This window comes from Miniopterus natalensis, chromosome 7 (genome assembly GCF_054644295.1).
Source record: "Miniopterus natalensis isolate mMinNat1 chromosome 7, mMinNat1.hap1, whole genome shotgun sequence".
Taxonomy (NCBI): domain Eukaryota; kingdom Metazoa; phylum Chordata; class Mammalia; order Chiroptera; family Miniopteridae; genus Miniopterus; species Miniopterus natalensis.
In genome coordinates, this window is record NC_142087.1 from 66,030,588 (window position 1) to 66,054,994 (window position 24,407).

The following is a 24,407-nucleotide window of genomic DNA, read 5'->3' on the forward strand; positions in this document are numbered from 1 at the left end:
TACTCCCAAAATTCAATGTGTAAGCATTTAGCTTTCATAATTTTGTCTCTCACTGTAATAACAATACCTACCAAACTGGGTTCAGATTTCAGCAGGAAAACCTTTAGTTTAGTCAGAGGGAACCTCCCACTTGCAGTGAAGGTCACTGGAACCTTAGGCAACAAGACAGGGAAAGAAAGATATGTGAATTTTCTTTTTAAAAATTGACAAAAATGATATAGGAAGAGTGTTCTTTCATGTTGAAGAAATAGATTGATTCTCAGGAATTTCTTGGGGACACACATCTTAATAAACCAGAAAGTGTCAGGTAAGCAGATTTATTCTTTGTGACAGATTATCTTGTTGTGATTCTTTTCCTACTAAGATGTTAACAATAACCTCTAGGTGTTTTGACTTCATGTAATAAATTATGATATCTGTCCTTTTGTTCAAAATTACCAGAAAGTAAAATGTAGATCTTTAATGGGAAATGTAATGTTTTCCCTTAGGCAGGAAGGGACCTTGGGGGTGACTTTGCAGAGATGAGAGACAATAGAACCCAATCCGTGTTCTTATAGCATGCCCCAAATTTTCCTCTCAGTTTAGAGCTACTCTGGAAAGTACAGGCAAAGCTAATTTCATAAGTGCTCTTAAAAAGTCTTAGTTTATGAAAACTCCAACCCTTGGCATTTATTTCTTTGCTGAAATCATGATACTTTTGAATTCAGAACAGTCACCGTGGATTGGAGCAGTAAAGAGAGTATGTTTCCACATGACAGTCCCCTTTTCAGTTTTGGGTAATTCTGAGTAGCAACCTTATTTAAGTGTAATTTCAGTAAACCGTGCACACTTTTGAGTATTTCATTGCCTTTCTCACCCCTAAATTGTTATTAACCTAAAAATGTTTGCCAACTCTGAAGTTAAAGAAGACTGTAGAGGGGAGAGCCACCCTGCCCTGCCAGGACTCTCTCCCTTATCAGAACCTTTGCAGGCTCCGTGCCAGGCGCTGAGAAGTTGCCTTCTGCTCCGTTCTGTTTAGACTTTAAAATGTACCAAACAGCAGGGAAAGGTGGGCATAGCTACAAATGTCTTTGTGCTAATGAGGACCTTTCTTTTCTCACCAGTAACAGCTGGGGGTGAAAGTTGTCAGGGACAAAATTATAAATGTTTTATACTGGAAAATGCTAGGTGAGTTTAAGACATGGTCAATTTATTAGGTTACTGCCAGGAAGTAAACAATAGACTCATTAAAGCTATAATTAGTCATTGTTGACATATTTCATTTTTCATCAGGGCTCCAGGAGGGATAAAAGTGAAATAATCTCGTGTATTGTTAAGTAGAAGTAAAACCAGCTTTTTAAAATTTAGCCATGCCTTTTCCTTGCGATTTCTAGACCACCCTTTTTCTGAGAAATTTGGTGACTTCATTTTAGGCTGTAAAGTAACCTATGTGAATTGATTAATTATTTTGTGTTTGTGTTGCGTTATATCATTAGTCAAAGTGTTTTGATTTTTTAATGGTTCTGTATTTCTTGGCAAGCCGAGAGTGGAGGGGGAATTTGTGGGGATGGAATGCATTGAGCCAGGTGTTTTACATACTTACAACTACAGATGAAGACCCTAAGAATCAAGGGTTAAGTAATTCGCCATGGCTACATGTTGGGTAAATAGCTAAAGGTAACCCAGGGCTATAGACTTCAACAGCTGCCTCTTACGGTCACACCACAGTCAACCCTTGATCCTGCAGATCCAACCTCAGTAGCCAAGCCCCCAGAATGTGTCTTCTGCTTCTAAGCCAAGTTTCCTGTAGCCAGTGACACTGGGTCTACATTCTGCCGCACGACCAATCCCTCCTTTTCCCTTTCCCCATCAAATTCCACCTCTCCTCTCACCTCCTCCAGGAAGCCTTCCTGCTTACTTCTGCTCCCACTTGCTCCTCCTTCATGAGTTTTCCCTTCTCCTCTAAACGCCTTTTAGACTTAGAGCCCTGGATTTTCTCATGTAGAGCTCATTTTAAATAGCTGATCAGGAAAGGAGGCTTAACGTTTGCTTGTTTTCTCCCAACCACATAAGGATTAAGAACCATGTGTAATAGCCTTCCTTATTTTCCGTTCAGCCCCATATCATACATATTGCAGAGATAAAATTTCAATGTAGAAATTTCAATTAACATAGGCATCTACATAAGGTAGAAAGAGCCCTCGTGAGACAAGCGCTTCCTTTGGCCTAACTCCATTCTTTGTAGATACAATCTCTCTTCTCCGGCATTTGCTAAGCTTCTCGTTAAATATCAGCTAAAACAATGACCGGCCAACGTTCTTTCCTGAAAGAGGCCTTGGATTGCTTATCTTTCTTATTCATGGGGTTACCCAGAATTATGTTTCAGTGAGAAAATTGTAATAATATGGCTCGCATCTTCTTTTCATAGATACGTGCCTCTGAAGCCATAGATGCTATCTCATTTGGCTTCCTTACAGCTCAGAGAGGCAGACTTCGTGGGCAGATATTTGGATTGGTACGTCCTTTGTCAGATAATGCAGCAGAGCAGCAGAAGTTGGCATGACTTCCTCAAAGCAGCAGCCAACTGGAACATAAACCAGTTTGCAGGATGATCAGACCAACGTCTGAAAACTTAGCAAAACATCTTGTAAATGAGCATCTCTTTAACTTCAAACCTGATCTGTTTTCTACATGGAGACGTGGTTTAAGAGTAGATGCTTCCATTTACATATATCCACTTAATGTCCTTGCATATGTCACACAACTCTACAGAGAAAAGAGATGGATCGACCGGAAAGGAACTGTCCTGTGACTTGTGCTCACTGGCCCATTGACTATGGGAGGAAAGAAACTATCTCCCAATCTGCCGTTGCCTTAGAGAAGATATGCCTTCATGCTACACCCTTCAGTCCAGTAAGAATGAGGTTGCCGCCAGCTGTTTAAGTTAGGAACCTTCACTAGCAGCGAGGGGTCTCTGGGCTAAGAGGTAGCGCTGTGGTTCTCAAAATTGGTTGCGTGTTGGAATCATCTGGAGGGCATCAAAAACGACTGATGCTTCTGTCTCACCATCAGAATTCAGAGGTGCTAGGTTTGGGATGTGGCCTGGGCATTAGGAGTGTTTTTAAAACTTTTATTGAATTTATTGGGGTGACTGGCTAATAAAATTACAGGTTTCAGGTGTACAGTTCTATAACACATCATCTGTATAGTGTATTGTGTGTTCACCACCCCAAGTCAAGTCTCCTTCCATCACCATTTATCCCCCCTTTACCTTCTTCCAGCTGCTCCCACCCCACTTTCCCTCACCATGCTGTTGGTTGTGTCTATAAGTTTTGGGTGTGTTTTTTTTTTCTTAATCCCTTCACCTTTTCATTCAGCCCTCCCTCCCCTCTGACAGCTGTCAGTCTGTTCTCTGTACCTCTGAGTCTGTTTCTATTTTGTTTATTTTGTTCATTAAATTTCACATATAAGTGAAATCATATGGTATTTGCCTTTCTCTTCTGGCTTATTTCACTTAGCATAAAAAGCGTCCAAGTTTGAGAACCACTAAGTTGGGAAACCCCGTTTCTGTTCTTACTGATTGATCTCGAGAAGGCATTGGCCTTTTTGTAGAGACTTCTAATCTGCTCTATGCATCACAAGATTTTCCAGCCTTGAAGAGATATACTTTTATCAAAGATTCTTTCAACATAAGGCTTTGCAGGATTTCAAGGATTTTACATTTCTTTTTCTTGCTCCCTAGCTGAAGTTCTGGCTAAAAGAACCTAGGAAAACATAAAAAAAAAAAAAAAAGAAGAAGTATGACTCCCTTATGAAAAGTAAGTCATGCAGCCCCTTATAAAGACAAGCAGAAAAGCTTTTCAGGTCAAATACTAAATCTTTCAAAAAATTCTTGAAGCTTAATTTACTTAATCTGAACATTCATGCATCATCTTCCATGCATATGTTTAGAGTGAGTAAAATAACATCTTGAGAGCTGCAAATTGTCAGGGAAACAAAATGCAGAATATGCGAGGGAACAAAAGTTATATGTAGGTGGGAAAGCATATTAAGTGCATTGTAATAACGGGTTTCGGTTTTGGCAGAAGAACCCTCAAGCTGTGTGCCAGGCTTTGCTGATGGCGATCAGCAAGAAGAAATTGCTCTAAACCGTAACAGGATCAAATTAGATAAACTAGCTCCTCTCTTCACCCATGGGTTTTTCTACACTAGAATGAGCTGAGTTGCTGGAGGGGTTACCTTCTGGAAGATGTGCCTGGAGGTGAAGAGTGATGATGGGGAAAGAAGTTTGCAGACCTGGATGCTCTTCTGTTGTAAGTTAGTGGAATATTTAAGCTCCAACTTCCAGGCCCTGCCTGTAGAGATTCTGTAGGCGATTTTGGAGAGGCCCTGGAATTGTATTTGTAAACCCCCACCAGGGATATTGGTGACCAGCCTGGGTTGGATCCCGCAGGACAACATGTGCAGTCAAGTTTCATTCCAATGTCACACTTCACAGGGTCCTGGTAACCCATCTGCCCTGCTGTTTCTCAGTGATTTTCAGTTACTCAGCCCTGATTTGTGAGCACATTCGCTCAATACATGGGCTCTCAGGACCCTGTTAAATAATACATATTTTTACAAATAATAAATTATTTTATTTGTGGTAATTAGGTCATAGAGTGTATTCAACATGCCTTTTCCATTGGGTTGGGGGGGGGAGTATTGTTTGAGTACACAGGACACCACTACTAAGTGGCTTCATTGCCACCTAGCTAAGACCAATCAATTATTTCAAAAGTAAAATATAGTATGCTTACATTGCTGAGCTTTAAAAGTAATAGCTTTATTGAGATTGAGTTCATAGACCATAAAATTCACCCTTTTAAAGTATATAACTCACTGGTTTTTAGTGTATTCGCAAAGATATGCCACCATTCTGTCTGAATTCAGAACATTTCCTTCCCAAAAAACCCCTCCTACCCATCAACAGCCACTGCCCATTCCTCGTCTCCACATCCCCAGGCAAACACTAATTTGCATTCTGCCTATATGAGTTTGCCTAGTCTGGATATTTCATATAAACAGGATTATAAAATATGTAGCCTTTTGCTCCTGGCTTCTTGCACTTAGCATAATGTTTCCAAGGTTCGTCCACGTTGTAACAGGTATCGGTAAATCATTCTTTTTTATGTCTGCATCATAATATTCTGTTGTATGGGAATGCTACACTTTGTTTATCTCCTCACCCATTGATAAACATTCGGGTAATGTCCAGTTTGGGGCTATGATGAGTATTTGTGTACTAGTTTTTGTGTGGACATATGTTTTCGTTTCTTTTGAATATAGACCAAGGAGTGGAATTGCTGGGTCTTAGGGTCAGCCTGTGCTTAACTTTTGGAGAAAGTGGCAAACTTTTCCAAAATGACTGTACCATTTTATGTTCCCACTAGTGACGTAGAAGGGCCCCATTCCTCCACATCTCTACCAGCACTTGCTTTGTTCAGGTTTTATTACAGCCTTCCTAGTGGGTCTGAGGTGGTATTTCTCTGAGGTTTTAATTTGTACTCTTCTAATGACTAATGCCGTCTTAGAATCTTTTCACATGCTTATTGGCCATTTGTATATCATCTTTGGAGAAGTATATTCAAATCCTATCCTTTGTCCACTTTTTAGTTTGGTTATTTATCTTATTTTTAAGTTGTAAGAATTCTTTATATAATCTAGATTCAAGTCGCTAATCAGATATGTGATTCATAAATAGTTTTGCCTAGTCTGGGGATGTATTTTCACTTGTTTGATATGTCATTTTAAGCACAATAAGCTTTTCATTGTCATGAAATGTACTTACCTATTTTTTCTTTTGTCACTGGTTTGCTGGGTGTTATATTTAAGAAATCATTGCACGATCTATGGTTATGAATATTTACTATTTTTTGTAAGAGTTTCATAGTTTTAGCTCTTACATTTAGGCCTGTAATCCATTTTTCATTGATTTTTGTGTTTGGTGTAAGAGAGCAGTCTAAATTCATTCTTTTGAATGTTGCTGTCCAGTTGCCACAGAACCGTTTGTTGAAAAGACTATTCTTATTGAATTGTCTTGATGTACTTGACATAACTGACCATCAGTGTAAGAGCTTATTTCTAGACTCTGTTTTATTCCATTGATCTATGTGGCATTAAGCCAGTGTCACACTGTATTGATTACTGTAACTGTAATATGTTTTGAAATCGGGAAGTAAAAGTCCATCAACTTTTTCTTTGGGCAAGATTATTTTTTGCTATTCTGTATCCCTTGCATTTACATAATAATTTTAGGATCAGTTTGTAATTTCTGCCCAACAGCAGCTAGATTTTGATAGAGATTGAGTTGAAACTATTTGTTGTTGGGTTGTTTTAAAAATTAAATGTGTTAGTCCTAGTACTTAGTGCTTAGAACAGTGACTGATATATAGTTAGGCAATATAACTGTTCTTAGCTATCATTCTGTTATTGAGTTATCTCAAATATCCCTTTCTAATGGTTTGATACTTTTGTTATTTTTAACTGCAGTTGTCTTGTGTGTGGCATTTCCCCCTTCATAATCACAGATTTTTTCCATTGGTAAAAATTATTATATTTATATGAAAATTCTATTAATTGGTACATTCTTAGAATTGCCTGAGTGTAATTCTTACCTCACTGAAGAAATAGTCATAAAATCCTGTATCGTAACATTGTAGAGAAACATCTATGAACTTTCTCATTACTCTATCTGAATTTCCTGAAGCCTTTAATTTAAGAGTACTATCTAAAGGTGCTCTTATTCCAACACACAAATAATTATTCTCTCATTGACTTAATGCACCGTAAATTGGGCTAGAAGCCAGCTTTTCCCCTTTAAATCATCAGTGTGAGCTGAAGGCTAATGTGTACTTTAAAGTGAAAGTTCTTTGATTCACTTGCTTATTGGTTACAGAGACATGCTAGTGTCCATGGGGTTTCTTTTGGAGATTTTGGAGGGATATGCCAAAATCGTGCCTTAGTGTTGAGTAAGTTAATGTTAATTGCTTGAAGCCATTTTGCAAGGGATAGAGAAATACTGCAATGGAACATAAAGCAAACACTTCAAGTAGAGGCTGTTCGCTGTAAGACTGTCTTAGCTGAATGTGAGGATACATAAGCAATCCTCAGTGTGGTTATTGTGTGGCTCTCTTCCAGGAGATGAATTAAGTTATACAGGAGATCTGCTATGAAATAGGTATCCTCTCCATGGCACTATCTTACCTATAACCATGTCTATTATTTAATTTTCTAATTATTAAAAAAAAAAGACATATGCCTGAAGGGGGATTCTCAACATCCTAGCATTGTATGTCAGTAAAGGGTTTAATCAAAACAGCAAAATTACTACAAGTGATATAGAAAATGAGATGTACGGGGTAGGAAAAAGTAGGTTTACAGTTGTTCATATGAAAAATAATACAATAATTAATAAATAATAATACAAGAATAAACTCTGTGTTTCACATACTCACAACTGTAAACCTACTTTCATCAACCCTTACGTTAATCAGATAGATAGAATTTTATGCAATTGGCTGGGCAGTCTGTATAAGCCTGTTGCTTTTCTGTTTTGTGTTGTACCTGAAGTCAGCAGAACAAGGGTTAGGAAGGAAAGATGGTCAAACAGGAGTCCACAAGGTCAAACTGAGATCCAGGAGGACTCCTGGAACTTGCCCAGGTCTCTCACCACCTCTGACCTCGATGGTGCTAATGACCTGTCGAAAGGGCTGTGCCTTCACCATGAAGCGACACACACACACCTAGCCGAGGATTCAGAGAAGCTAAACAAGGTCTTATGGGAATTAGAGAAACTGCACATATATATTTTTTTCCTGAGTTGTGCCAACAAGGTGAGCTGACAGGTCAGTGACAACGTATGTGAACTCCAAGGCCTGTGCCGAGAGCATGACCCTGGACGTACATTGGGTTTCTCTGAATCTGAAACAGCTGCTTATTTTGTTCCTGGTGACCATTTAGTTGTCGGAAGCCAAAAGACTGCATTGCTTTGACTAAGGCTGAGATTTGGGGCATGTCTGCTAAACAGTGTTTTTAAGCAGACATCAGTTAGGGGTTTGCTTTCTCTCCAGGGGTATGGGTGAGCTTCAGGGATAATGCTAGGCTATTGCTCTCATGTTCTCAGCAAGGCTCCATTTAGAGCACCTGTTGATATTGTGCTACAAGTGCGGACAAAATAGTTTTGTGCTTGGCTGGCTCCTGCTGAGTTGTAATGATCCAGTAGTAGGAAAACACACGAATGGATCAGTGTTCGTAAACAGAGTAATTTAAAAGTTTGTTCAATTCTGGTAAAAACGTCTTAGATCAGGGAGCAGCCCTATCCTGACCCTAATTATGAAGATTATTGGCAAGCTACAGGGTTCTCAGTAAAAATATTCCTTGGGCAAATTTGTGTTTTAGCAATTTCAAATTCAGAATTCCTAAAAATAAATGAATGGGACTATATCAAACTAAAAAGCTTCTGCCCAGCAACAGAAACTGACAACAAAACAAACAGGCAGCCAACCAGATGGAAGATGATATTTGCAAACAGTACTTCAGACAAAGGTTTAGTTTCCAAAATATATAAAGAACTCATAAAGTTTAACACCAAGCAAACAAACAAGCCAATCAAAAAGTAGGCAGAGGACCTGAACAGATACCTCTTCCAAGAAGACATACAAACAGCCAATAGATACATGAAAAGATGTTCGACCTCACTAGCAATCAGGGAAATGCAAATCGAAACTGCAATGAGATGCCACCTCACAGCTGTTAGAGGGCCTATGACCAACAAGACAAGCAAAAACAAGTGTTGGAGAGGTTGTGGAGAGAAGGGTCCCTCATTCACTGCTGATGGGAATGTAGACTGGTACAGCCGCTATGGAAAGCACTCTGGTGATTCCTCAAAAAATTAAGAATAGAGCTACCATACGACCCAGCAATCACTCTCCTGAGTATATACCCGAAAAACTCAAAAACTTGTATTCACAAAGATATGTGCACTCCTATGTTCACTTCAGCATTATTCACGGGGCCAGGACATGGAAACAACCAAAATGTCCTGCGATAGAGGACTGGATAAAGAAGGTGTGGGACATGTACATGATGGAATACTGCTCAGCCATGAGAAAGGATGTATTGCTAAGTGAAATGAGTCAGTCAGAAAAAGCCAAGAACTGTATGATTTTACTCATATGTGGGATATAAAACTGAAACTTGTGGACACAAACAGCAGTGTGGTGGTTGCCAGAGGGAAGGGGGGGTGGAAGGTGAAGGGGTTCTTAATATATGGTGATGGGAGAAAATATGACTTTGGGTGGTGGGCACACAGAGCAATATACAAATCTTGTAACATAGAAACCTTACCTGAAACCTATATGTTCATATTAACCATTGTCACCCCAATAAATTTAATAAAGTATTATTTTTTTAAAAATTCAGAATTCTAAGGTCTACTAGAACTTAACTCCACAGCACTATGTCCTTTATGGGTACATAGAAACTGGAGTAAAATTGAAGAACTCATGAACAGTGAAGTTGTGGATATGACTGAATTTAGAAGACAGAGTAGGGGTAGAAGATATTCCAAGGGAAAATTACTTATAATAGAAAATAGTATTACTGGACTGTGGGCTACAATATGAAAATTAAAATAAACTCTTGAAATAATAAGACTGGTCTTTTTATTGGTATTTTAAAACCTTCTACCAATAAGTACGAATGCACGGAATTAGACACATCAAGTGGAAAAATAAGTATCAAAACAGAGGGAATCTAAAAATTTGTATAAAAGTAGATTATACAACTCCATAAAGTACATTTGAATTCCTCGATGAAATGATTAATGTTCTACAAAATTACAGGTTTGCAAAATTGATTCTAGTGAAGAAAGGATTAAACGGACCAATTACTGAAGAAGAAATAGAGAAGGTAATTTAAAAAACACCCCATACAAATCACCAGGACGAGATGGTTTCACATAGAAATTCTTTCCAACTTTTAAAGATATGTAATCTTAATAATACTTAAAATACTCCAGAGCACAGAAAAAGGAGAAAAACTTTCATATTCGTCCAATTAAGTGAAAATAATGTAAAACTTAAAACCAAAGATTGTTTCAACAACACATATCTTATTAATCTGATAAGAAATAAAATAAAATATAAGAAACAGAACCCAGAAGCATATTAAAAGATAATACATCATGAACAAGTGAAATTTATTTTAGAAATGTAAAGATGTTGCTATATAAGTACATCTATTAATAAAATCAAGCTATGGAGAGAAAGCAGATCATCTCAATAGAAGAAGAAGGGGTAACTGACAAATTCAATATCCACTCATATTAAAGGCAGCCGGCATCTTGCTTAGTTGGGAAAACACTTGAGAATTTACAACTAAAACCAGGAACAAGGAGATGCACATTATATCACATGAATGAATTCCTCTGTAGTCGGTTAGGAAAAACTGATTTCTCCTCCTCAAAACAACATCAACAACAACCATAAAAGTCTTCTAGGTGGCATAAACACCACAAGCTAAGTAAAGAGGCAAATAAGAAAATACATTTGCAAACTTACATAACTAAGTTTTAATATTTCTCATATACAAATAGCTTCTAAAAACAGAACAGATAAACAGTTTTTTAATGAACAAGAGATATGAGCCTTCCATTTATAGAAAAAGAAACACAAATAACCCTTAAATATAGGAAAATATGCTTAACCTTGATCTGTGTACGAGGACAGGCTAAAACAATATTAATGTATGATTTCTGACCTATCAAATACCCCAAAACTCAAATGTTTGACTACCTTCTCCGTAGGTAGGTGCAATGTCAATAGAGCTAAGTTGAATAATCTTTAGAGATATGTACTGAATTATTTATGAAAAAAAATGTTATGGTGCCTGGAGTTTGCTTCAGAGTAGCCTGGTAGAGGTAGAGTTTTGGGTACATGAAACAAGATTGGCCATATATGAGTAATTTAGAAGGTGAGTGAGCAGTATATGAGGGCACACTACTATTCCCTCAAGTTTTGTATATGTTTGGAATTTCTTGCAATAAAATGTAAAGGAAATAAAGGAAGAAAGTCCATATAGTTTCAAAAGCTACCACAAAATTAAGCCAAAAGAAAAAAATGTTACTTTTAGAAAAAAATGTTTTTTAGAAATAAACATATGTATTGTCTTAGCAGTGAGTTTCTTATATGAGAATGATATATCAATGGAGATAAATCTTTTTGAAACCAACTTGTGTTAGAATTTTTACTCTTTATTTTCAGGATAAGTAAGCTGAAATTCAGCTCAATAAATTCTTGCTTTATCTCTATTAGATCTCTTGATCACAGAATAAAACAAAATGGGCAGTTTTAATTTTAAAAATACATTTGATTGCTTCAATAGACACATTGACCATTGCCAGCTTAAATAAAAGTTGTTTGATTAACTTGATGTTGACTTATATTTGCAGTTTGGTTTGAATCTTCCATATAAGCTCAGGCCCATTAATCTTAAATAGCCTTTAAGAAGAATTGAGATAAAAATTACGTTCATTAAACCTTCTTAACAGAACAAGATGCTATAGAATATACTAAAAATATTTTTTAAAAAGTACCTCTTCCCTCCAGAAAATGCCTTTTGTGCTACTGATGCACAGCCGATAGGCCCCCAGAGGACTTCAGCCATCATAATTTAGCTCCAACCTCCAGGACAATGAATGTAGTTTTAGGAAGCAGTGTTTGAAGGTCAGTAAACAAGAGCTACCTTCAGGCTAACATTCAGACAATTGGCATGCTTGCTATGAGAATCCTAGATCTTAAAATATACCTATTGGAGACCAACATAAACCAATCAAAGGTAAATGAGGACCTATTAAAATTCTGTCCATTTTATGTTTGTGAGCTTTATTTTATTGAAACTGTGTATACTGAATACAAAATATCACCGACATTTTGTTTATTATTATAAGCTCTCCAAAGTGCTTTAAGACTATTAAGTTGGTTTGCATTAATTTAATAAGTTCAAGTCACAAGGTCATAGCTTGTCATGATGTTCTTAAGATTGTTACTTGGAGAACTAGCCAAGAATACAAGTTTGCATGGGTAAGTCCATCTGTATAGTGGTCATCCATACATACCTATAGCATTTGTTAAGCTTCCCACTAGAAAAAGCAGAGTGTATCCTCAGAACCATGCAAAAATCATACAAAATAAGAGGTGCCCGTGAGTGCATGTTAGATGGGTGAATGGAGGCTTTCTTGGAGGAGCCCAGTTCTCTGAACCCTGACCTATTCACCTGACAAGTTTATAAACTCTGCCAGCACAAATCTCACTTTCAAAAATTATAGACTCTCTAATACTTCATTATTTCCCCAGGTTATTTGGAACAGCTCCTCTGATGATATAAATATTCTATTTGAGAAGTTTTTTTATACTCTTGTGCAACTTATCGTTGAAAATTGAGCTCAGGAAGCCAGATGTGGAAAGTACCAAGTAATTATTTAATCTAAATATTCACTTCACAGATGAAGAAGGAAGGAGAATACAAGTCCTGAACTTGGAGGGGCACCACTTCCACCAACTTCTCTACGATGAATTGATTAATCATGACATTTGCACAGCCCTGAGAAGCTTAAATATATTTGTACACTCAACACATATGTATTAAGCTCCTATTATACATTGATTGCTATACTGGGCTTTGTGGATTCAGCAATGGACAGAGGATATTAAGTTCCTGAACTAATGGAATTTACATTGAACAAGAATGAAGCATAGCAGGGCGTAAAAAAGGAGAGAAACTATGGGCCACCTGGAGATATTTTAACAGTGAAAATCATGTTCCTATTAATACCCAGAGAAGATTTTCTTCGCTCTCAAAATGAAAACATTTCTAGTTTCTACCTATCAAACCCACTTTTCATTTCAAATTGTAATGACCAATAGTTTTGGATTCTCCTCTGTTAGAAACTGTCACCCTACAAGTCACATGACATCTAGAAACTGAAGGCTAGCTCACATGATTGCTTAGATTTCCTTCCACCTTTAAGACTCTTCATCAAATAGAGCCTCGTGGGTGTTTTGAATATTTTCCCTACTCTTCCCAGCCCCGCACCTTCCCATGAAAGGCTCTAGAATGACGCTTCAGTTTCTGTATCTAAAAGGCCTCCTGGCCTGTGTGGTATAGCTTGTGACGCTGATAATGGGGGAGAGTCAGACACCCTTCCTGAAGCACAGCTGTCTTCTGGCTTTTTCCTCTGATTTAGATCCACAGAACCAGGAACTGACAGGACCATGAGTCGTTGCGCAGGAATAAACAATACTGCTAAACTTGTCAGCTTTTTGATCCTGCCCAGATCACTTTCGTAGCCCAGTTCTTGGAAGAGGAAACCTTGCTAAGGCCTTTGTTTTCCTCTGTGGTGTGCTTGCTGTGCTAAGGATAGAATATTGAGATCATATGATTTTAGGACTCAGAAAACCGCATGGTAATAAAAGAGGAAACAAACTAAATAAAAAAAGAATTATGTGTAGATGTGAGTAGTGTTAGAAAATGAGAAATATAATTTGCTTTTGAAAGAAATTTAGAGGGGAGTTCTCTCATGCCTAGCCTGATCTGTCAGTTTCTTTAAATAGTCTACTAAAGACACTGAATAAAGATTTTCCACAGTGCCAAGGTTTGCATTTATTTCAGGTGGAATTAGTGTCAAGGGTTGTGTCTCCCACCCTTTACTTATAGAGAAGAGCTAGTGTGGGCCACAGCGGAATTGACCCACATGACCCAGGACTATTCAATCTGGATTGAAGCCTGGCTGGGAGGCAACCCCAGGATTGTCCAAGCAGGTTTATGTACAAACAACAGAGAACAAATTGGCCCAGATCAGAAATACATGATAGGTCTTGTAATTGGCAAATAATGATAGTTTCGTTCTACAAGTGGGAGGTGATCTTCCCTGCAGTTGCCCCGTATCTCCTCCCCTTGTGCCTAATCCCTCCCTGTGCTATAAGGTTCTCTACCTCTACAGAATCTTCTCAGACCACTGAGGTCCATGAGGACTACTGTTGTGTTGGAACTAAAAACACAACTGTTTGACTCATTTATCAACTAACTAGTCATGTTCCATCTTGTCAAGCTATGTTGCATTTTCTTGCATCTTTAAGTTTTAAGTGCATGCATGCCTTGTCAGGAACTAGATTATGAATTATATTATTTGAATTCTCATCTTTGAATCTGATACTATATATTCAAGATATTTAACTAGATTTGCTCAAGCCTTAGCCTTCACTGACACAGTCACAAACATATTGCAAGAAACATAGTTAACTTTAAGCAAAATTTTAAAGTGTGCTGATAGATCTTCTTGACTACATTATTTTCATTTTTCCAGGGAGCCACAGTATCCTCCAACTTGAGCTTGTATTTAGGTAGCCAGTGGCTTCAGTTTCTTCCCCAGTTTATCAATGTGTATGTGTCCAGGAAAAAAAAATTGGCTCAGGTCACTTATATCTTAGTTAGAATAAATATTAATCTCTTTATTTTTCCATGAGAATTAACAGTTTCATCCAAGTCTTCTAGTGAAATGACAGCCTTTATTGCCCTTTGTAAAAGCTTTACACGAGCTAGACTGGGGGCAATGAATAGAAGGTAGAGGGATGTGGTGGCGACAGGCTTTAAATGGGGGGAAATGATGCGACTTTAGCAGCAACCTCCTTAGCAACCCATTTGGCTGAAAGACTAGAAGGAGCAAAATATTCAGCTCTAAAGTCCTGGTAACATATTTAGAACCACTCAAACTCAGAACTAGGGGCTGCCAGGCAGTCAGCCAATACAGACATTTTCCAAGAAGAATTTCATGTTAGGTGAGATATGTTTCCTCTTGTTAAGGAAGGCTGGTTGTTGATGAGTCTCCTCCTGAGCAATGATTATACTTTGTATAGATATTTAAAAAGAAAAGATAAACATTCGTGGTCAGTAAACATCACCCTGAGTGTCCAAACTCTGAAGAAGGAAGGAAGGAAAGCTTTAGAGCAAAATTATGCATTGGCAGCTCTCAAAACACCTTTCCTCAAAAACTATTCATTAACTAAACATAAATCCATAATAAATTTAGCAGGATTTAGCAGCAGTATGATTCAAATTTTAGAAAACTCTAACGTAAAAATATTACAAATCTCCAAATGATGTAATGATACGGATTTGCTATGTATCATCTTTACGTATCATCTTTATTATTATTTATCCAAAGCCATAAAATCTTTGAGTTTTGACCTAACTAAAGTGACAATGTAAAAAGAAATTGTTTTGTTTAAAATGGTGAACATGTATATCATTTTCTTACATGTAGAAAATTTTTAGAATTATCTAACAATTTTTAGATACTCCCCCAATATAATTTCGGTCTCTCTCTAGCATGCCTGCATCGCCTTGGTTGGGTTTTTCTGTTCCCTCTGTGACTCTCACCTCTTCCCAGTACCATACCCCTGATCCCAAAGAGCTTTAAAACAAAAAGCTATGACTCTTTAAGTTCTGCTATTGCTGTGCAGTGCTATTGTGGATATCATATAGCTTTTGTTCCATATTAACTGACCTGATGTAAAAAGATTTCTACTGAGAGAATTAATTGATGTGCCCTTACTCCTGAAGCTGCTCGGAATAAGTTAATTGAGCACTTGGCAGAATGAAGGCATTCAAATTTTTAACCTTGAAACCTAACCAACTATTGTTCCTCTTCTACACAGGCCCAACAAGACCATCACTATGACCGATGGGGACTATGATTATCTGATCAAACTCCTGGCCCTTGGAGATTCGGGTGTGGGGAAGACGACGTTTCTTTATCGATACACAGACAATAAATTTAATCCCAAGTTCATCACGACAGTAGGAATAGACTTTCGGGAAAAACGTGTGGTGAGTTCTTACCTACACTGTTAAACTTATTGCTAATTCCCCAGATAAAATAAGAATTAAGAAGCTATGTTTATTGCATTCAAGGTGTTTGTCTTTTGTCACATGGAATTTATAACCTCTCACTTTAAATTATGTCACTTTTTACTTCCTCAACTATAAAGAACATTTTGCATAGAAAAATGTTGAGTGACACTATTGCTTGTCTCCAAAAGTATAGAAGGCAACTAAAATAAATAATTTATGGGTGTATACAGTGTGTCTTCTATGAATTCTTAAGGAATCTTTCAAAACTTGAATTATCCAGGATCTAAAAACATTAACTCTTAATCTGAATTAAGTCCCTCAATAAGAACAAGTGCTCATTTCCTACTCTTCAGAAAGACATTGAAAGAGTGATTGGCAAATAGCTGGAACGTGAGCTTTGTAAGTTCTTGCTGCATTTTTATTTATGTGTGGACTCAGCCATCAATCACTAGCTGATTATGAACAGAATGTGAGACCAACCCATGCTCTTTTCCAAGAGAATGGAATTTAAGTGAGAATTACAACCACTTCCCTCTACTATGCTAGACGCTAATGACAGGAATAAAGATATTGTGACATGTGAGACGTGTAGCATAGGCACATAAGCCCCGCCAGATTTACTGCCACCCAAGGTATCCTCAATTGCCAACATGGCTGAGGCTCCCAGTTGATGTCACAGATCTATTCATTTCTCTCAAATTGAGCAAAAAACAACAAAGGAAATGATGGTTGAGAAGTTAAATCATGGTTTCATATGATGTCCTGCACCTTATCTGACAGTCGACCCTCCACAGTGTAGTCTAAGCAAACTTGCTTCCAACCCACACAGGGTTTTCCTTCACCTTCTTCCCTCCTTGAGGCCCCCAATGGTCTAGGTATAAATCCTTATAGTTTTCCCTTTAAAACATTTTCACTGAGCCATACTTAAGGGAGCTGGAGGAATATTAAAATTGTTTTACTTAATAAGAAGTCAAAAGACCATAATTTTAAAAACTTGAACTTTTCTAAAAAAGCCTTGGGAGAATTAGCTAATAAAAGATGGAATATCCTGTGCAACCTTATTGAGAAATTCTGTGCATATGTCATGGCTAAGTTGTTTTGAAAGTCCAACGCACAGTAAAAGATATTCAGGTGTTTGTAAATCATTTTACTGTTTAAAAAAATGCCTTCACATTTGTTATGTCCTTTAAGTTTTCAGTAACTCTGTAAAGTAGGGAGAGATTATGGGTCTCAATTTTCAGGTGATAAAATAAGAGTCAGAGAGGTTAAATGAAGAGTTGATTTTTAAACCTAGAACTTGGGTCCTAAATCTAATGTGTGCTGCCTCCATGAGGAAATGCCAGAAGGAGTCTAATTTAAGTTTGCAGTATGCCTAAATTGTGTTGAAAATCATACTTGTACTTGACATTTAAAAGTGAGAGTGTATGCGATACTGCTGGAAAAAAACAGAGCAAATATTTATCCTGCACTATGAACTTTGATTATAGTAATTGAGAAAAAACATGCTGAGTGAACCCAGAGAATTTGAATGTTGACAAAATCCAAAGCAGTATAAGCTGATGAAAATCATATCTTTCAGGTTTATAATACACAGGGGCCAAATGGATCAGCAGGGAAAGCGTTTAAGGTGCACCTTCAGCTTTGGGACACTGCAGGACAAGAGCGGTACAGTAAATTACTTTGTTTCTAGCTACAAATAGCTCAGAAAAAAGTCATTTTATTTTATTTTTTATTTATTTACTTTTTTTAGTTATAGTCTACTTTCGGTATTATTTTGTTTTGATTTTGGGTATACAGGAAAAAAACTATTAACCACATTATATGCAACTCTTCCCCAGGTTTTAAGATAAACATTTGTATTGAGAATTAAAAAGAAATTATTTGCAGTTAATTAACCATAAACTATCATTGTGGGTTTGGTTCAAATTTCAAAAATTAGATTTTCAAAAATCTCTATGAAGATTCTTGTTATATGTTGACATTGTGCTACTTTATAATGCAGGGGGGAAAAGCTTCTCCAGAATTTAATTGAATTAGGGTGGGAAATTAACACTGTTACAAGCGCTGCTGGAAGAGGGAGTTGAAGGAAAGTGTGTTTAGATCTCCCTCATTTCTCTCTGTTCTTCAGCAGAGCCTCTGTGTCCTGTGCCATTGACTAGCTTTGTTCTCTGAGACCTTGGACACAGCATTGTCCTCCAGCTGGGATGTTTTATTCCCTTCCCACCTTCCCTGGTCCTGTCCTTTCACCAGGCCTGGCTCATATCCCCCCTTCTGGGGCCTTTCTGAAAACCCAGCTGAAATAAGCTGCCTCTTCCTTCCCTGAAGTCAATTAATTCTTTACCACCTTGTGATAAAACAAATTTTGTGTCTGCCTGTTCTTGATTCACTTGTAGCCTTGTCACCCCAACAGAACTGTCAGATTTCTAAGGGCAGAGGCTATGCCTGGTTGTTCAGTGTCACCTCTGGTACAGTGTCCAAGATAAGAGCCACTCGGTAGACAGTAGTGTTGCTTGCCTGGAGCTGGAGGTGCTATTCCATTATTTGATGACAAGATCTTTCTTTGAGATGCAAGATTTCAAAAATGCTAAAGACCCCAAGCTAGTGAAGCTCTTCGGTATCAGAATAAATAAAAATTGGCAATAGATTGTCAAGATAAGATATTTAGAAGGCACATACCTCCAGATTCTGCACCGCGTGTCTTAGAATGTTGATGCTTGTAAACACTGCGGTGCTTGAAATGCGTCCAAATGTTCTCGCCTTCAGTGAGTGTAAACGCCAGGGGAGGTGCCGGGCCCTCTCTGTTAGCTTTTTTGACTGTGAATTCCATTTGCACACACCCTTCAACACTGCTGGTACTGCTGGAGCCATTCCTCACAAGACTCTCTGTTCATATGTCAGTTTGGTTGTCACAAAGATGTGTGTTTTGTAGACCAATTTGATTCCTCTTTGAAGGAGTAATATGAGAAAATGTGGTTCCCATATGTCTTCGCACACGATGTGTCAGCCTAGCGTGATGGCAGGCTTCTCTCATCTGCCCCCCGAGGACAGCTGCTCCTGAGGGAAGTGGGAAGGACAAGGGCCAGTCTTGCTAACAATGGGGTTATTCATCCCTTGAGAATCCTGCATTCTGTAAATACAACGTGTAGCTAAGCAACAATCGAGCGACGCCACACCTCAACGCTGTGCGAGGACGCCTGGCAGCGTAACCCACATAAGATAGTGGTTATCGATGAAAGTGATATGATGAAAGCGGGGGGGAACAGTACCCCTTAGGTAAGCCTCAAGAACACAGGGCACAGCCTTCGCCCCCAGGGAGGGAGAAAAGCAATAATGTGACCCTGGGATCTGGTGGGGTTTGGGGTTTGGTTTGGCTTTTATGGGTTCCTAGGTTTCTCTACCCTGCAGACAGAATGAGGTTGGTGGGTGAAGCTGGAAATCAGGTACCTTCCCTCTGGAATAAGTCCTGGAAAGAACGGAAAAGAACAAGGGGACCAGGGAAGAATGGCCCAGGGGATGAGCCATGTGCAGATTAAGAGTATTCTATCCACGTTGCTGTGGATGCAAACGTATTTGCCGCAGCCAGATCCGTACAACAAGTGAGTTTTTAAGTAACTTTGTCATGGTCTGTGGGCAGTGAGATGGGAATAGGACACAGTCTTATACTCAAATAAAACACACACACGCGCGCGCGCGCTTATGGAGAGAGGAGAGAGCAGGCTGTTGTGGTTGAGTTAACCACACTATTGTGGTTGAGTAAGAGACAATTTTATGAGCACAGCTAGTCCCCAAAGAGAGGGATCCATTCAATAAAAGCACTATAATCCAGTGATTGGTAGGAACAAATCCAGAAGAAAAAACCAAGTACAATTTTTGGTATTTCATAATCATGATTATGTCTCATGAAAAATACCCTAATTTGGAAATAGTCATTAAAATATTTCTTTTCCATGCTTTTTTATTAAAAGTATTGTTGTTTATTGAAGTCATTTAAGTCTTTACTAATTTTATATTCTTTGCTATTCTCTTGATTTTTTTCTCTTGATTTGACATAAATTTAGTGAGCAAATACTATGGTCAGGACCATGAAAATGTAATGCACAGAAAGTTAGAAACACAGCTCATTGCTCTTGGAGTTTATAGTCTAGGGTGCAATATGGCCAAATAACAAACAGTTGCAGTATAGCCTTAGGACAGTGACAGGAAAACAAAGGGTAATAGGCAGGTGTACCAGAAGGAGCCCATAATCCAGATGTGGGTGTTGGGAAGACTGCTTGGGGCAGTGGCATTTTCTCTGATGTCGTTGTGTGTGTGTGTGTGTGTGTGTGTGTGTGTGTGTGTGTGTGTGTGTATATATATATATATATATATATATATATATATATATACTCATGCACAATGTATGAGTGAGTCTTTTTCAGGCTTAAGGGGTAGGAGGTGAAGGAAGTGCTAAGGAAATGTTACCCACAGAAAGAACAGCGTGTGTGAAAGCCCAGGGGAGAGAGTGAACTTTCTGAGAACGAAAAGCTCAGCATGCCTGTGGGTAGTCCAGAGGTGAATCTGGCTAGGTGAGCAAGGGGCACAGCACGCAGAGCCTGGACAGCTTATTAGAGGGCTCAGTCATTATCTTAAGAGCAGTGCATCATCATGAAAGTGTTTTCAGCAGAGGATTTATGTAATCAGAGGGAAGAAACTAGGGAAAGGAAGGGTCCCAAACAAAACTGGAGACAGGAAGCCTATTGAGAAGGCCGTTGAAGTTACCCAGGTGAAAGATAATGGGCTCGAAGCTTGACTAGCGGCAGGGAACATGGACAGAAGAGAGAAGGCGACACATTTGTTGACTGAACACAGCAGGTGACGGAGAAAGAGGCTGTGGCAACCAGGAGGATGGGGGTACCGTTGACAGAAAAGGGAATCGGGAGGAAATGCCAGGTTGGTTTTAGACAAGGGAAGCCGGAGGTATATTAGTTCCCTCCAAGTGGAAATACCCAACAAGCAGTTGGGCACACAGTGTGAAGGCAGGAAAGATCCAGATCTGTAAATTTGGGGTTCAAGGTATTGGTGATAATTGAGCCAGGAAGTGGATGAGCTTACCCAGTGAACATGTGTAGAGTAAGACGGGGTCGAGAATAGAACTTTGAAACCGAAGAATCTACAAATAAGCTGCAATAGGGTGCCCCAAGTTAGGGCATTTAGGATAGGAAGTGCCGGTCGTCTTCATTGCAGAGTCATGTGCCTTTCTAAAAAGGCACCTCTCTGTCGGCTTAACCCAGCCTCCCTGGTCTGCGTGCGTGGTGTCCGGCTTGGCCCGTTCCTGACATGGGAGTGGGCCTCGGCACATGGTCCTGTTCCCTGAGGCTGGCGGGGGGAGGACAGGCCGAGGCAGCCAGGACACGGCCCGGGCCAGACGCAGTCTCCAGGGTCCTCACCGGAGATCAGTGCTCTCACTCCCTCCCCAGCCACTGAGCCTCTCGGACCTTCCCCCTCCTTCTGTCTTCACCGTCTCCCCTCTTCCTCACGACACGTGGAGGCCGCTCTTGAACTCCAAAGAGTGCTTACAAAAGAGTTTTCTCACCAACACTGTTTTTCCTACAAAGAACCCTCGTTCCAGCTGCTGACAAGCTGTGGTTTTCTGCACGTAATCGTGAGCAGTCGTTTTCAGGCTGCCATGTGCCAAACTTTCTTCCGGGCGCAGACAAGAACAACTGAAAATTAGAAGTTAAAGTCCCAATGTTCTAAAGTGGCTTCCCTTTTCATCGTGGACCGCGGGAGGCCCGTGAGCAACAAGTCCGAGGGGCCGTGTAGGCGCGCGATCGACAGGCACAGATTCCTTGTGCGTGAGTGCGGGGACACATGCAGCCAGCACGCGGTCTCAGGAAGAACCCCTCGAGCAGCCTTTCTGAGTAATCTCCTCTTCTGTGGGGTGACCCATTAGGGATGCCATCGAGATTTCGTATTTGAAAGGGAGATAGTGTTGTTTGTATTGTCACCATTATAGGTACGTGGACTAACTTTCAGATCTACCCACTGTGCTTTCTTGGCAGATTCCGGAGCCTCACAACCGCATTTTTCAGAGATGCCATGGGTTTCTTATTAATGTTCGACCTCACCAGTCAACAGAGCTTCTTAAATGTCAGAAACTGGATGAGTAAGTGGGACCAAGTAACCTGCGTTGGCCACTTTGGGACCCAAGAGCTCTGTTTGTTTGCCTCAGTGAAAGAAAGATTAACCTTTGGAGGTCACGCGTTTAGTGTTCCCTGTGCCATCTTCAAAGTGGTGGCCTTTATGTGCACCCCGTAAGGTGGCCTAGAATTGTATTTTCCTTTGACACTCAGAGAAGAAGCCCACGTGGCTTCATATCCATCTGCATTTGAGGTCTTTGTTTTTAAAGACCTCATTAATTCCACTTGTCCAGTTCATCTTAAAGGACTTCTTGGAACTATGTGAGCTTCCACATCTACTAACTCTAACCCAGAGAAGACACAGAGGAAAAGAGCTGTGCTTTCTGAGAGGGTGCACTGACTCCTAAAACGCGTTCGCTTGCACTCGGGTGAAGTAATGGGTTCATTAACTACTGGGTGAGTTAGGTGAGAAATGTCTCCAGAGCAGACCAGCCACATGAAGATGAGGTGCAGTGTGTCGGTCAAGCAGCTCACAGTGACATTTTCCTTTTTGTCCCCCCCCCAAAATAGTCAAATGTGAGGAAGCTTTGTATGGAAATATCTGTACAATTTAGATATAATATGAAGTTAAAAGTTGCCTAATCAGTTATTAAAGCCAGATTAATATATGTGAGCACAGAAGAGTAGCATTTTATTTTTATTTTTTTAATTGACATAGAACTGGAGAGAATATTTTATTTGCATTTATATATATATGTTTCTTATGTTATTTATAACTAATAATATATATAACTGCTTTAAATGTGAGTTCAGTAGCATAGTTGCTACCATGGGGAAAGCTTCTCCAAATGAGTGTTCATCTTAGGATCTGTCTCTATTTCCTTTTATCATATTTCCTTATTTAAATGTTAGATTCTGAGGAGATAAAGACATAAGATTATTAGGTACATACTTTCATAAGATGATTTCTTCATCTTTTATCAAGGTAGATGAGATTCCCCCTTGTTTTAAAAAAATTTTCAGAAGGATACTATTGGGATTTAAGACAATTAATTAGTATGTCTTAATAACACTTTAATTGCTAACACGCAAGTAATCAATGTTATAGAGAAGCTTTGTCTTTTTCCTTGGCAAAATTGCATGCACCATGCCTTGAAGTAACATTAGAGTAATTCCTATAACCTCGAAAACACAGGTTGACAGGTTTTTTATCATTTCCTTGCTCTCCCCTTCACTTCCCCCCCTCCCCTCCCTCTCCCCTCCCCCTTCCTCTGTCCCTCCCCCCTCCCTTTCTCCCCTTCCCCTCTCTCCCCTTCCCCCTCCCTCTTCCCCTCTGTCTCAGTGTTTCCTGGCAGAAGGAGAAAACCAACTTTCCTGTCTTAAAATTGTTTTTAAATGAATTTGTGGTGGTTCAAAATGTTCTGCTTTTATAGATCATCACCTTGGCCCTCCAGGGGATGGAAACATAGCGGGCTCCTAAAGGAAAGAGCAAACTTACTCATTTGCTATCATGTCCTATGATGTCCATGTATGTCTGAGGAACTAACTAGTGACAAGAAGCAGTATGTCCATCTCGGAGGGCACTTTCCCAGATGGAGACGAGCACAAATAGGTGTTCATACAGGCACTTCCCGTAAATTGTTATTAATCTCCACAACATGCAGTCTGTGAGGCATTATCTGCGTTTTGCAGATGAGGAAACTGTGGCTGAGAGGCATTTAGTAACTTGGCAAGTAAAATATAAAAAGCTGGAGATGAACAATTAGATTAGGAATCTGATATGAGCAGTCATTTGACATCACTTGTTTGTAACTAGCTTGCTGGTTCCATCTGCTTTCTTTCTAAGGCCAACTGCAAGCAAATGCTTACTGTGAAAATCCAGATATAGTATTGATTGGCAACAAGGCAGACCTGCCAGACCAAAGGGAAGTCAACGAACGGCAAGGCCGGGACCTGGCCGATAAATACGGGTAAGTCCGTTACATGGCGATGCCATCTGACCTTGCACACCGGTGTGTAGTAATGGGGCAGGGACACAAGGTTGATGCTACAAGGAATCCCCTGGAGTCAAGAATGGCACATGAATTAAAAAGGTCTTCCAGAGGAATGTATGTGATATTTTAAATCAATTAGTAATAACAGCAGCTAACATTTACTGAATACTTATTATGTCCTAGCAACTGTTCCTAGACTTTAACTCCTTTAACTCCTCATAACCATATGTAGAAGGTCTAGAGTTATCTCATTTAAATATGAAGAATTGAGGCACAGAGAGATTAATAACTGAGGGGAGGCCATACAGCTGGTAAGCAGCAGAGCTTGAATTCAGCCCAGGCTGTCTGAGATCAGAACTCATGT

The 24,407-nt window shown here is 39.3% G+C and overlaps 1 protein-coding gene across 2 annotated transcripts in view; it reads left to right on the forward strand.

The window, feature by feature from the left end:
- RAB27B (RAB27B, member RAS oncogene family) overlaps positions 1-24,407 on the forward strand; it is a 122,954-nt gene that overhangs the window by 91,694 nt on the left and 6,853 nt on the right. For both annotated transcript variants that reach the window (XM_087819104.1, XM_016225103.2), the window contains exons 2-5: positions 15,735-15,906; positions 17,510-17,595; positions 21,972-22,075; positions 23,896-24,019. In XM_087819104.1, the coding sequence (XP_087675230.1) occupies positions 15,754-15,906; positions 17,510-17,595; positions 21,972-22,075; positions 23,896-24,019 (467 nt within the window). In that variant the 5' untranslated portion in view covers positions 15,735-15,753. The remainder of the gene's footprint in view (positions 1-15,734; positions 15,907-17,509; positions 17,596-21,971; positions 22,076-23,895; positions 24,020-24,407) is intronic.